At 38.2% G+C, this 13,004-nt stretch overlaps 2 protein-coding genes across 2 annotated transcripts; both read left to right on the plus strand.

Moving 5' to 3' along the window:
• The first annotated feature begins 554 nt into the window (after nt 1-554).
• Nucleotides 555-3,308, plus strand: LOC131343671 (uncharacterized protein C2orf81 homolog). The gene is made up of 4 exons (XM_058375518.1): nt 555-676; nt 861-1,099; nt 2,277-2,471; nt 2,599-3,308. The coding sequence occupies exons 2-4, from the start codon at nt 866-868 to the stop codon at nt 2,833-2,835; spliced, it is 666 nt and encodes a 221-aa protein (XP_058231501.1). The 5' UTR covers nt 555-676; nt 861-865; the 3' UTR covers nt 2,836-3,308.
• A 1,857-nt stretch (nt 3,309-5,165) lies between these two features.
• On the plus strand, nt 5,166-13,004 carry si:dkey-245n4.2 (uncharacterized). Its single transcript, XM_058375517.1, has 6 exons — nt 5,166-5,227; nt 5,626-5,773; nt 7,446-7,907; nt 8,280-8,408; nt 10,763-10,853; nt 11,058-13,004. The coding sequence occupies exons 2-6, from the start codon at nt 5,716-5,718 to the stop codon at nt 11,266-11,268; spliced, it is 951 nt and encodes a 316-aa protein (XP_058231500.1). The 5' UTR covers nt 5,166-5,227; nt 5,626-5,715; the 3' UTR covers nt 11,269-13,004.

Here is a 13,004-nt window from a genome sequence, read left to right on the forward strand (position 1 = left end):
TGTATATTTAATCAGACTATCTGCATGTTTGGTTTTAATGCAAGATGAAACATCATTAAACTGTTGCAGGTATGTAGGAGAGTCCAGTTCTGGAGATAATAATCGAGACAGTTCTCTGTGGTTCTAACAGCAACAAGAAGAAAGCTAAATGTTAGCCTAGCTGCTACCAATCTCACGAGAGCGTTCCCTATAAACATGTTGCGTGTTATAAATATACACCCTCTCTCTGATCGCATCACCAGGATGACTAAAATAATAAAGAAGCTGCAAGACATTACAAGTGATACAAGAGTGACCGCAGAGCCTCAGCTCGGCCGCCGCACCGCTAGCCGATAAAAGCAGCTCCATACATTACCACTGAGCGTCCTCCGCAGCCATAGTGACGGAGAGTGTCGTGTGCAAAACTTAGCTCGCGTACGTGTCTCCTGGCTGCGTTTCAAACGGCTCCGTCCTCCCTATGTAGGGCGACAGGATGTAATGTATCCTACACCCTATGTAGTGGACTCTACGTACAAAATTGAGTTTTTTAGGACGAGGATGTTGTCAGTGCTAAAGGAGTCTGTTGCCTGGGAACCAATGTCTTCTTAGAACTGCTTTAAAGATATATGTTTTTGTTCCTGGGAATAAAGTGAAAGTAAGAGATCAGCCAGTTTAAAAGAAGACCCCTTTTTTCAGGGTAAGCCTGTGTACTCGCTTCAATATAATAATATACTATATAACTCAACTATTTAAGTTATTTATTTATATTATCACACTATAGCTAAAAAATAATGAAAATCATTAAATAAAAGTCCCCTTGTTATTGTTAGAAATCTAGACAAAGTAAGCATCTCTACAATATTTGTATTAACACTATTTAGGAACAATGTCACGCAACACCAAGCCTCGAGGTGAGAAGGGTCGAGTGACTTCAGCTCAGCCTCCACCTCCAACTCAAGCTGAGGACATGGAGGACAGTGTAGACCCAGAATTTCTGGCCAAGTCTGAGCTTCTGACCATGATAGCTCAGGAAGAAGGAGAGGAAATTGTGGCAGATATCCTGGATGAGCTCATGACCCATGTTTTGGAGAAGTGTTATGAAGTGTATCTTAAGAAACAGGTGATCAATCTCAGCTGTGGAATATGTATATATATATATATATATATATATATATATATATACCGATCAGGCATAACATTATGAGCAGGTGAAGTCATGGCACCTGTTAGTGGGTGGGATATATTAGGCAGCAAGTGAACATTTTGTCCTCAAAGTTGATGTGTTAGAAGCAGGAAAAATGGGCAAGTGTAAGAGTTTGAGCAAGTTTGACAAGGGCCAAGACGGCTGGATCAGAGCATCTCCAAAACTGCAGCTCTTGTGGGGTGTTCCCGGTCTGCAGTGGTCAGTATCTATCAAAAGTGGTCCAAAGAAGGAACAGTGGTGAACCGGCGACAGGGTCATGGGCGGTCAAGGCTGAGTGATGCACGTGGGGAGTGAAGGCTGGCCCGTGTGATCCGATCAAACAGACGAGCTACTGTTGCTGAAATTGCTGAAGAAGTTAATGCTGGTTCTGATGGAAAAGTATCAGAATACACAGTGCATGATGGGTCAGGGCTGATTTGGTAGCAAAGGGGGGAACAACACAATATTAGGCAGGTGGTCATAATGCTATGCCTGGTCAGTGTATACACCAAATCAATACTACTGAGGTACATTTTATTTAATAAAAAAATAATAAAGTTGCTTGATCTTCATCTAACATTTACTCTCACGCCTCGAAGAGAAGCTGGTGAGGGAACAACAGTTTAAATAGAGTATGTAAGTGATTTAACATGAATTAATTTGTCTGGCAGACATCACATAACATTAAAGGTAACTATATATGTTTACAAAACCATGACGTGATGTTCATTAATAAAGTAATAACTGTATTTGGCAAATTGCTGTGATATAAGATGAATACAACCCTTTGGCCCATGCAATTATAAGAAAACAATCTTTTTTTAAGGAGGGTTGGCAATGTATGGCACCATGTTGTGGATTATTTTTCTATAAAAGCAAAGGCTAATCATGTTTATTCCTTACTTTAGCACAATTTTAACATAAAAATAAATGGAGTGGATCGACAGGCCATCAACATTTGGCCACTTTGATATGATTTGAAGTTAAAAGTCTTTAATAACTAGTGTTTAATATTAAAGGAATGAGATATTGATTAAGATTAAGAATGATGATATACTGAGTATTTGTGTATAGATTAGTACATTAATGTTCATATAAATTTTTCTTTGTACAGATAATACCATTTACTGTGGCCTGGGCAAAGAATACCATGTTCCAGCTGGCAAAGTGGCAGCACCTTATGCGTGATGAAGGTGATGATGCAGACACAACCTCAATCCTGCATGAAGACACAGCACCTGCGCCTTCAGTTCCAGATTCCTGGGCCGAAGGCTGTGTGCCGGTTATCAGAATCTCAAATCATTTACAGGTAACCATGTAAACCTTGTTGATTTTGTCTGACAAAATCGCCTTTGAATAAGTCATACTTTTGTTTTAAACATTAGTGTATTTTTATCAGTTGCAGATTTACAGTAAATCTTTTCTTATTTGAACAGGGGGTTAAGATTGATGCTCAAGAAGCTGAAGTTAAAAAGCCACAGAAAATACAGGAAGTCCAGTCAATAAACCAAACAGATGCTCCCCCAAGGAAACCGAGACGAAACGGCAGGAGCATAAAAGTAATCACTGCATCTCATGCAAAGATAGAACTGGAAAGAAAACCACATCCACCTGAGACACCTTCGCCAAACAAACTGAAGCCTCCAGAAACACCGAATATATTGCAGTATTAGGACTTGTTGCTTCAAGACAACCTGGACGTTTTTCCCCACAAGTCCACAAGATCTATAGCAAGTGCCTCTGCACATTCTGTCCTATGAAAGAATGATGCCAAAGAACAACTTTTAGAGGTTGTCTTTCAGAGGACTTGGAAATACACCCTGATTTGAGAGTTTCTTATATACAATTAAGAGATGTCTGCCAACCAAAACATGCTTTAGTTCATGGCTAATGAGAGATGGCTAATGTAAGTGCTTAAATTCTCAGAAAGTGGCTCACAATATAACAGACATTTAATACTTATGCACAGATAATAAGTTCAGTTTTCAAAGTTTTGGAAAACCTACAGATCAAATTGGATGTTTTGTGTTGACAACTCAAAGACATATTGAGTTGTCAAACACAATTGCTTTAATGAAAATATGTGAAGAAGACAGTAAAAACAGAAAATATACTTTCTTGTTTCTTCTAGAGCTTCAAGATTCAACATAACAATTCAACTTGCTGAATATTTTTCTAAATGTATGGATTATATTAAAGCTTGGGTTTTAAAGCATTCATCTGGTTTATTCTGTACACACACACACAACTCTTCTGGGAAGGCTTTCCACAAGGTTTAGGAGTGTGTTTATGGGAATTTTTGACCATTCCTCTAGAAGCGTATTTGTAAGGTCAGTCACTGATGTTGGATGAGAAGGCCTGGCTCACGCTCTAATTCATCCAAAAGGTGTTCTATTGGGTTGAGTTCTTGTTGGAACAGGAAGGGGCCATCCCCAAACTGTTCCCACAAAGTTGGGAGCATGAAATTGTCTTTGTATGCTCAAGCATTAAGTGTTTCTTTCCCTGGAACAAGCCCAACCCCTGAAAAACAACCCCACCCCATAATCCCCCCTCCACCAAACTTTACACCTTGTGTAAAAGTTTTGATTTTATACACCTTGTGGCCATGGAAGTGATTGGAACACCTGAATTCAATGATTTGGAGGGGTGTCCCAAAACATTTGGCAATATAGTGTGTATAGTGTGTAATTAAATATATATATATATTATCACATCATTAAAATGTACACATGTACAGCATCCGTAACAGACCTAAAATATTAAAGTAAAACATCTTTTACTAGTAAACACAAAAGGCATCTGAAGTCTAATAAGCCTCTGCCTACACACTGTACTTTGCCAAACTTCCCCAATCAAAGGCCTAACTGTTAGAACCGTGTAGGAGGGCAGCAAAGAGGCATTCATTCTTTTCAGCAGCAGAAAGAGCTTAAAACCGTGAAAGGACATCAGACTCTCTTGTACACTCGCTCACATTGCATTATACTTTTATTAATATTGCCATTTACACTTGAATACATTTAGGTGGCAACTTAATAAATTACTCACTACATGATGTAGTTTAACTAATTAACAGTCTGAATGTAAACTGGCTTTAGTATACACAGTAAACTGATGGTCTGCACCAACACAATGGGAGGTTACAGCGCTCCCCTGTTAATTTCACATTCCAGCAACAAAAGTACAACTTCAAAAGCACTGGATTACAGCAGTGACAAACACAAATCAATTTTGCTGTGCAGTCAAGCCTCCCAATTTGCCCATAATAGTATTTGTCTGTTTATTTATTTGAAGCCAGTTTTGTAACATGCCTTTAATTCTTACATGCATTTTCAACTTTGGAAATCAGGATAATCATTGGATAGATGAAAAAAGAAAACTCTAAACAGTCTAAAATATCATAAGAAAAAAATAATTAAATTCCTGAAGGTTCAATGTGACATTCATTCAAGGCTGTTGTACACCAATCAGGCATAACATTATGACCACTGACAGGTTACGTGAACAAGACTGATTATCTCCTCATCATGGCACCTGTTAGTGCGTGGGATATATTAGGCAGCAAGTGAACATTTTGTCCTCAAAGTTGATGTGTTAGAAGCAGGAAAAATGGACAAGCGTAAGGATTTGAGCGAGTTTGACGACTGGATCAGAGCATCTCCAAAACTGCAGGTCTTATGGGGTCTCCCGGTCTGCAGTGGTCAGTATCTATCAAAAGTGGTCCAAAGAAAGAACAGTGACAGGGTCATGGGCAGCGAAGGCTCATTGATGCACGTGGGGAGCAAAGGCTGGCCCGTGTGATCTGATCCAACAGGCGAGCTACTGTTGCTCAAATTGCTAAAGAAGTTAATAGAAAAGTGTCAGAATACACAGTGCATGATGGGTCAGGGCTGTTTTGGTAGCAAAAGGGCGGACCAACACAATATTAGGCAGGTGGTCATAATGTTATGCCTGGCCGTTGTAGTTTGTAGTCTAGTTGTAGTTATGGTTATGGCCTGTAGGGGCACTGTGCTCGCTATTCTGCAATCTGTGGATGCATCCCATATTTTATTTCCACTTTACATCGCGGTATTAGTTTTTAGTTTTGGATTATTATTATTTTTTTAATTTTTTTTTACCATAGCATCATGTCTGGATTACGCTTTGGTCACTTGAAATATCTAAATTGGGAGTTCACTTTTACTGAAAAGTCTGTTTTGTTGTAGAGGTCGAGCCCATTTGTTTTTTTTGTTTTTTATTGGAATGTGCTGTTTTCCCACACAGTGAAAAGTAGTTTATCGCCTCCTATTATCTCTTGTTAATTAGTATTCTCAGCTGAATCCTGCGCTTCTGCTGTCACCAGCCATAAATCGCTTATCTTTCCCCTCTCCTCTTTCTCCTCCTGCTGAACATGTCCTTTTTTTTAAAAGCAAAGACTCTTGTTTTCAGTAAATTCTGACACTGTGCGTGTTGGTGCTGAACTCCAGGAACACTCCAGGAACACTCCGGGAACACTCCAGGAACACTCCGGGAACACTCCAGGAAGTTTTGGATTTGGATTTGTAATCAGCGCTGTTATGGACGGACACTGGCTCAGGATCTGCGTTTTCATGCTCACTACGAGCTTCCTTCAAGGTATAAACAAACATACAAACAAACATAACTGTATGATGAGATGAATGCTGTTGTAATGCACAGGTTCCCAGTCCCGGTCCTGGAGAACCCTCTGTCTTGAACATTATGATTCAACGAATCAAATCATTAACAGCTATTCACAGAGATAAACTGTGCTGAACACTGCAGTGACATGTATGATCAGGGCTGGGAACCTGTCTGGTGATTGAGGTGGGGAGATTTGGAAAGTTTCTGTTTCCATGAAGAGCACCAATGGGGGCAAAACTTGTATAGTAGAGTGATATTCCTTCCTTTGTGTATTTGAGCCTGGTAGAGTGATCCACAATACAACATATCTATGAAATGGCAAGGATAGATAGATAGATAGATAGATAGATACAAAGATAGATAGATAGATAGATAGATAGATAGATAGATAGATAGATAGATAGGTACATACATACATACATACATCGATAGATAGATAGATAGATAGATAGATAGGTAGGTAGGTAGGTACATACATACATTGATAGATAGATTGATAGATAGATACATAGATACAAAGATAGATAGATAGATAGATAGATAGATAGATAGATAGATAGATAGATAGATAGGTAGGTACATACATCGATAGATAGATAGATAGATAGATAGATAGATAGATAGATAGATAGATAGATAGACAGATGGATGGATGGATGGATGGATGGATACATACATACATACATACATACATACATACATGGATGGATGGATGGATAGGTGGGTGGGTGGGTGGATGGATGGATGGATGGATGGATGGATGGATGGATAGATAGATAGATAGATACATACATACTTTATTTATCCCAATGGGAAATCTACAACTTCCAGCAGTATCCACAAACATAGGTAGTCCTGTGCAAATCTGAGTGTATTGAAGAGTCCTGTGCAAACTGGAGTGTACGGCGCATAGTGTACAGTTTACATAGTGTACAGTTTCAAGTACTTTTAAATAGTAAAGGTTTAAGGACCTTCATCAGGATGGCAGATGGGTTGGGCTATTATTTGAACTCATACACTTTTTATTAGTAGGCCAAAATCTTAATCAGTGCCACCACCATTGCAACTTAATCTGAAAAACCTAACATACCCAGGGCAGATTAATCTAGTATACATACAAAGGTTAATGATTTTTTTTTTTATATCCACAGAAGATTTTTTTGAGTTTTGGTAAACTGTATGTGTGGAGTTTTGCCTTATGGATTGATATTCTGATTAAGATGGATATGTTTTGTGTCTATAGATGCTACAGAAACATGTCCTGTGGCTTTTTATATACAAAAATATTAAGTTACGAAGACGTTAAGCTGAGAGATGAGAGATGTGCATATTCTCACCAAAGATAAGCTGTCTTTTTTTTTTTTATTATTGCTGCAGTAAGGAATGAATAAATAATATCAATAGGAGGAAAGAACACATACTGGCCACTATAATAGAAGTACATCTACACCTCATTTTTGCAAATTTCCAATTATCCAATTTATGATCCATTTTCTTCAATGAAATAATGATTTATTGTTATTAGGAGGTACATACTACATGTTTTAGTTTTCTTGCCATGTTTTGCATCAAGTGGTGAAATTTCAGTTTTGCTTAAAAAGCTGTTTTATTTAGCTCCAAGCCTTATGCTGTCTTCTTCTTTTAGAAGTAGCAGCTCTGAACCTGAGGAACGAGCTATTGGGAAAGTGTGTGCAGTTGCAGGATGGAGAAAGCAATGAAAAGGTGACTTTGGAGGAGTGTAAACCAGGTTCAGTGTTTCAAGAATGGCAGTGGAACCCTGAGACACGCTCCTTAAGGAACCCACACACAGGAAAATGCTTGACAGCTCTCAAGATGCAAGCTCAGGGAACTGTGGGCCTCTTAGCATGCAGAGCTGAAGATGATGAGACTCAGGCTTGGAGTTGTTCAAAAAAGGGCCACCTCACATTGTATGGCAAGGGCTTCCATTTGAGTGTACGCTATGACACATCTGATATCTTTCTTTCCACTGAGCGAGGGAAGAGTTCCAAGTGGAAGACGCTGAATGAGCGAACGGTGTGTGAGGAGCCACCGAATGAGCCTAAGAAGATAGAACCAAAAATCATTGCGAAAATTCGCCTGTGGCAGCGTAAGAGTGCCGTGTCAGAGTCCCATTGTCCTCATATATGTGGGAGTTTTAGACTTTATCTTATGCAGTCATTCCACCTAGCTCAAACATAGTATTTCATCCATTTATCATTAGTGGATTCAATTTTTAACATACTAGAGATCACGCATTGGTTCTAACTTATTCTAACAACATAACATTGTTAGGTTTTTGCTTTCTGTTCAGTGCTTTGGTTCGTAAATTGCAGCTTTTACTTGTACCTGTTTTAATCAATCCTCATCAAATTTTCCTGATTTAACATTCTAAAATCTCTATGTAATCTTGATTATTTCTAATAGTCTTTTCTCTTTTACTGGTATTATCTGCAACACTCTCTTGTGTCATCTTGTTTAGCTCAAGTGGAACAGGACGCTCCAAAACCCACCCATGCTTCACACTTCCCCACTGTATTACCCCAGTCTAACAGCAGCTCTGACGATGGGGACTCTGGTGCATTTGTGAACCCTTTCAGCATGGAGTATGGTGAGTATACTGTACAGAACATTTACAGACAAATATACTTTGAGCTTTGCAGGTCACGGATGTTTAAGGCTGGAGTTTTGGTGGTGAAACTCAGCAAGATCAGATTACCTGTGTCATATTTTACCCTTTATGATATCATAAACACTAATAACATTATCGGTGTTATCACTGTAGAGAATAAGCTATCAGAAAAAAGAAAATCTCCAGGTTCTAGTTAGTAGAGCAAGAGGTAAGAAGTAACTGACTTTAAACATTGCTAATCACACTGAATTGTTTTGACAGATAGGCCTTTATGCTAGCATGAAAAACAAGGAAATGTTAAGAGTCAAAAGAGAATTAAGGAAGAGCAATGCATTCAATATCTAAAGACGTTTATTGTTTTCTCGGAGAAAAGCAAAGCAAATGGTTTAAACTGCTTAGCTAATGAATAGACAGCTAGCTAGCTTGTATATATATAAATATATTTAGACTACTAGCTTGTTACTATTGTGGAACCACCAGAATTTATTATGATATATCATGAGCAAATGTGAGTAAAAATAATAAGTTAGTAGTGATAACTGTGCAAGTCTGTGCTTGTCTATAATTGAGACCAGTTGTGATGTCATTCAGTAATTCAGGTTGAGGAACTGTCAGAGACAGAATTCACACACCATTGTGACATTACTGGCATTTTTCCAGTGTTTCCAGGGGAACATTACTATATTTACATTTCTGGCATTTGGCCCTTATCCAGAGTGACTTACAGATTATTTCATTTTGTACAACTGAGCAAACAAGGGCCTTGCTTAGGGGCCCAGTAGTGGCAGCTTGGTGGACCTGGGATTCAAACTAACAAACTTCCCAAAGTGTGTATGTGTGTGTGTGTGTGTGCGCGTGTGCACATGTGTGCGTGTGCATGCACAGGAGACATACACAGGTGCCTGCACATGTGTTTTCAACCCTATGATAAATACATTTGGCTACCATTACTCATTCATTATTTATTATAGTTTTTCTATTGCTGATGGTTGTTTGCATGAAGCTTAACTAAACTCATCTATATAATATTCAGGTTTTGTGGCTGCTTGTTCCTGAGATTCAAAAGATTAGAACGAAAATGATTTGTGACAACATTTCTATTGATGCTCACATGAGGGCAGCAGAGGAGGAAAGCTAAAAATGACTGTTAAGAAGCTCAGGCGGATTCTGTCAAATGACGCCTGATAGTCATTACATAATAATAATAATAATAATAATTATTATAATAACGTAATTCAGTTTCACACAGCTTTAAACAGACATCTTCAACTGCCTTCATTTTAAATTGTAAAATATGAAAAATATACTTCAGTGAAGGCATTAAATGCCTTTTGATATCATTCTGATATTGAACTCACAAACAGTGAATCTTTAAATCTGATAGGAATGTGGAATAGGAGTGGAGTAGTCAGGAATTTATTTAAAGGGGATTGAGGAAATAAAATCTCAGTTGTAGGTGTGACACTCATTTATTCTGGATAGATGCCAGAGAGCACCTACTCAGTGACTGGTGTAAATAAAACACCTGTATGACAGTTACACAGGAAAAGATAAAATAATCTGCTGATTATATCATACTTATTACATCTGACCTCATACACCCCCATTTAGTTTAGACCAGGTTAAACCTGTTTCAGGTTCATTTACTCATCTGGCTGGTGTTTTTGCACAAAGTGACTTAAATGTGACAGGATGCGACTGAGGATCATGCTCAAAGAGCCATGTTTTAGCAGGTGGGCATTGATGGAATATCAGTTTAATTCAATGTCTTCTGATCTGTACTTAAACCCTGAGCCAAACCTATGCCACCCCTTCCTCAGTGGGTCCTCACCATATTGGTTTATAATCATTCATCGTAAATTAACGAAGTAAAGGAAGTGTTTTGTTTGACCTTTTATGACCTTGACATCATTATAGCACAATTACTGGAAAAAACAATGTTATCTGCTCTATAGAATCTACTGATCTGTATGTGTGTTATGTTAACCACCCACAAACTGTCATAACTGTCATAACAATAATTTAATATTTCGGACTCCCCACCCTGCAGCTATGTCTTTGTGACCTAATTCTACTTAGGACCTAGATGAAGTCTTAAAAATATAAGAAGACAGATTGAAAACCTGTTTAAATCACATTTTAATGACATCTATAAGGTATAATAACTCAGTATAGTAACATATAATTGAAACAGTTCCAGTTTTAGCACCCATAAGCCAAGAAATATATCTAACAGCCCCATGCACACAACTCATAAATCCCAGTTTTTAACTGAACTTGTCACCCATAAATGTCAAATTACAGATGAACAACTACCTGTGTGTCTTTAAAAGGTCTGGAATGGAAGGTGACGATGCTGGTCCTGAGCTCAGTTGCACTCGTCATTGGGATGGTTATCCTCATCCTGAGCATCTATCAAAATAGGTGAGGTTAATTCTCATTTCACATAATGCATGACTGATATGTTGACAATTATTTTGAGATTGCCTCAACAGCATGAGTTCAACATGTTCAACCTAACACAATAGCTTATTTACAGTAAGACTCAGTGAGGAAAAACATGTTTAAAACCCAACAGGGCATTCCTGTTATTCTTGCCCTTCCTTCTAATTTCATTGATTTGTCCAGCAGACGTAAGAAGACTGTTGTGGTTCTTAAGTCATACACATCCACTGGTGAAGCCAGTCAGCCTGGTTCCCCAATTACCAACGAACGAGCTCCTCTCACCAAACATCCTTTGAAACCTCCCCACTCTCCGTCTATTCAGCATGGCGAGATCATGGTTGAATGGAAGGACGGCACTGTTACGCCACTATTCGACACCTATCAAACATCCTAAAGTGCCAGATTGGAGCCTTACTGCAAAATAAATACTGTAATACTCTTAGTTCTGTTATTTAAAACCTCGCCTGCCACTTTTCACACTAATGCATTGTGCTGCTCATACATCATGTAGTGTTTTGCTCCTTTTTGATGCACCTGTTGCCTTTTTTCATGCGTAGACATAATTTACTGCACAATTCAAGACTGTTGGCCATAGAAATAATGACTGCTTTGCCCATCATCCTCCGTTTCAAAATGCTGGAATCGGTTGATGTTTGGGCGGAGGTCCATGCACAGTCATGTGACGTGTGTTTGTGTGTGTGGGAGAGAGTGTGAGGATTTGCAGTTCACAATAGAACAAGGTGATCTACAGCATAATTACATAGTGTTTCAGGGAAGTCAACATAACTGTCACGATTCAGCATTACTCTAGTGTTGGTGCAGAGTTTCCTATTTTTGTGATGCTACATGTTGTACAGTATGACGTCTACAGAAAAAGCCCGAAGATGGCAAGGGAAAAATAAGCAAAGCAAAACAATGCATGTGTGCATAAGGGTTTTGTTTCATGTGGGTGTCCATGTACACAACTTTGAACACCCTGAAGCATAATTTACTAAACAAGAGAGGCAGGTTGGAGTTCATGCAGTCTGTTTCATTCCTGCAGGCCCTCATATCTATACTAGTTCCAACCTGCCATGTTACAAGTAAGATCTTTTGTCTCAATCATAATTTGGAGCAGGGTGGTGTAAGCACTCTGTTCAGGAGCTGCCATACAGCCCTTTTGTTTTAGTTTAGAAGTCAAGAATAAATTTTCTAACGAATCAACGCAATAACCAGTGTTCATTGTGCATCAATGTGTGTCTTTTAAAATGTCATAAATATTAATGTTAGGCTACTGTGTCAGCTATGTTTTTATTTCACTATGTTAGGCATGTTCATGCTTGAGTACTGTTCAATCATCCCTGTTTTTATCTTCCCAAGGAAACCATTCAATCCGTAATGTGTTATTTTAGGGTTTTTTTTGATACCTGGTTTCTTGTCTATTGCACTAACCTTCATAGATACAGACCTTTCCATTCAAATGCATGATTTAATTCTTGGCTTTGGAAGCCAATTGAAAAGTTATAGCTAATTTTAATTTGGATTTTCATCACTATGTATTTAGCTTGCTGTGTGAAATTCTTAGAAAGGAAAGAGGGCATAAGTCCTGCTGTGTTTTAAACGTAACTGATTTCCTCGAAAAGAAAATAACGAATGCCTCCTCATTTTTCCTGATTATTTACACACTCCACCGTTCTCCTTCTGTAGCTGGAAACAATTAACTGCTTCAGAAAAGAGGTTTATTTTCAGTGAGAACAGACCCTCACCTCACCTGTATTTATTTATAGGCATGTATTTGTATTTGTTTTTCTAATTATATCAGTCTCTAATCTGTTTATTTAGTTGCTTCCAGCACAGTTGCTTAATATATATTACATTGAACTGTCTGTGGTAGCAATTGGGCTTGTCATAAAATGTGAGAGATGCTTCCAGCAGCTTTAATATATAATCGCAACTAAACCTAGAGGATATACAGGTAACAGACAGTTTTGATAATCTAGAGATTCGAGAAATAAAACTAAGATAAGAATGCATGAATGGTCTTATACTTGTGTTTTTTTTTTTGTACTGTTTAACTCCACTTTAATCTTGATATATGTATCTGTATGTAAAAGAGCTTTGCAGTGAATAAAGTTGGACTTCAAAATGAAA

Source organism: Hemibagrus wyckioides, linkage group LG22, assembly GCF_019097595.1.
Source record: "Hemibagrus wyckioides isolate EC202008001 linkage group LG22, SWU_Hwy_1.0, whole genome shotgun sequence".
NCBI lineage: Eukaryota > Metazoa > Chordata > Actinopteri > Siluriformes > Bagridae > Hemibagrus > Hemibagrus wyckioides.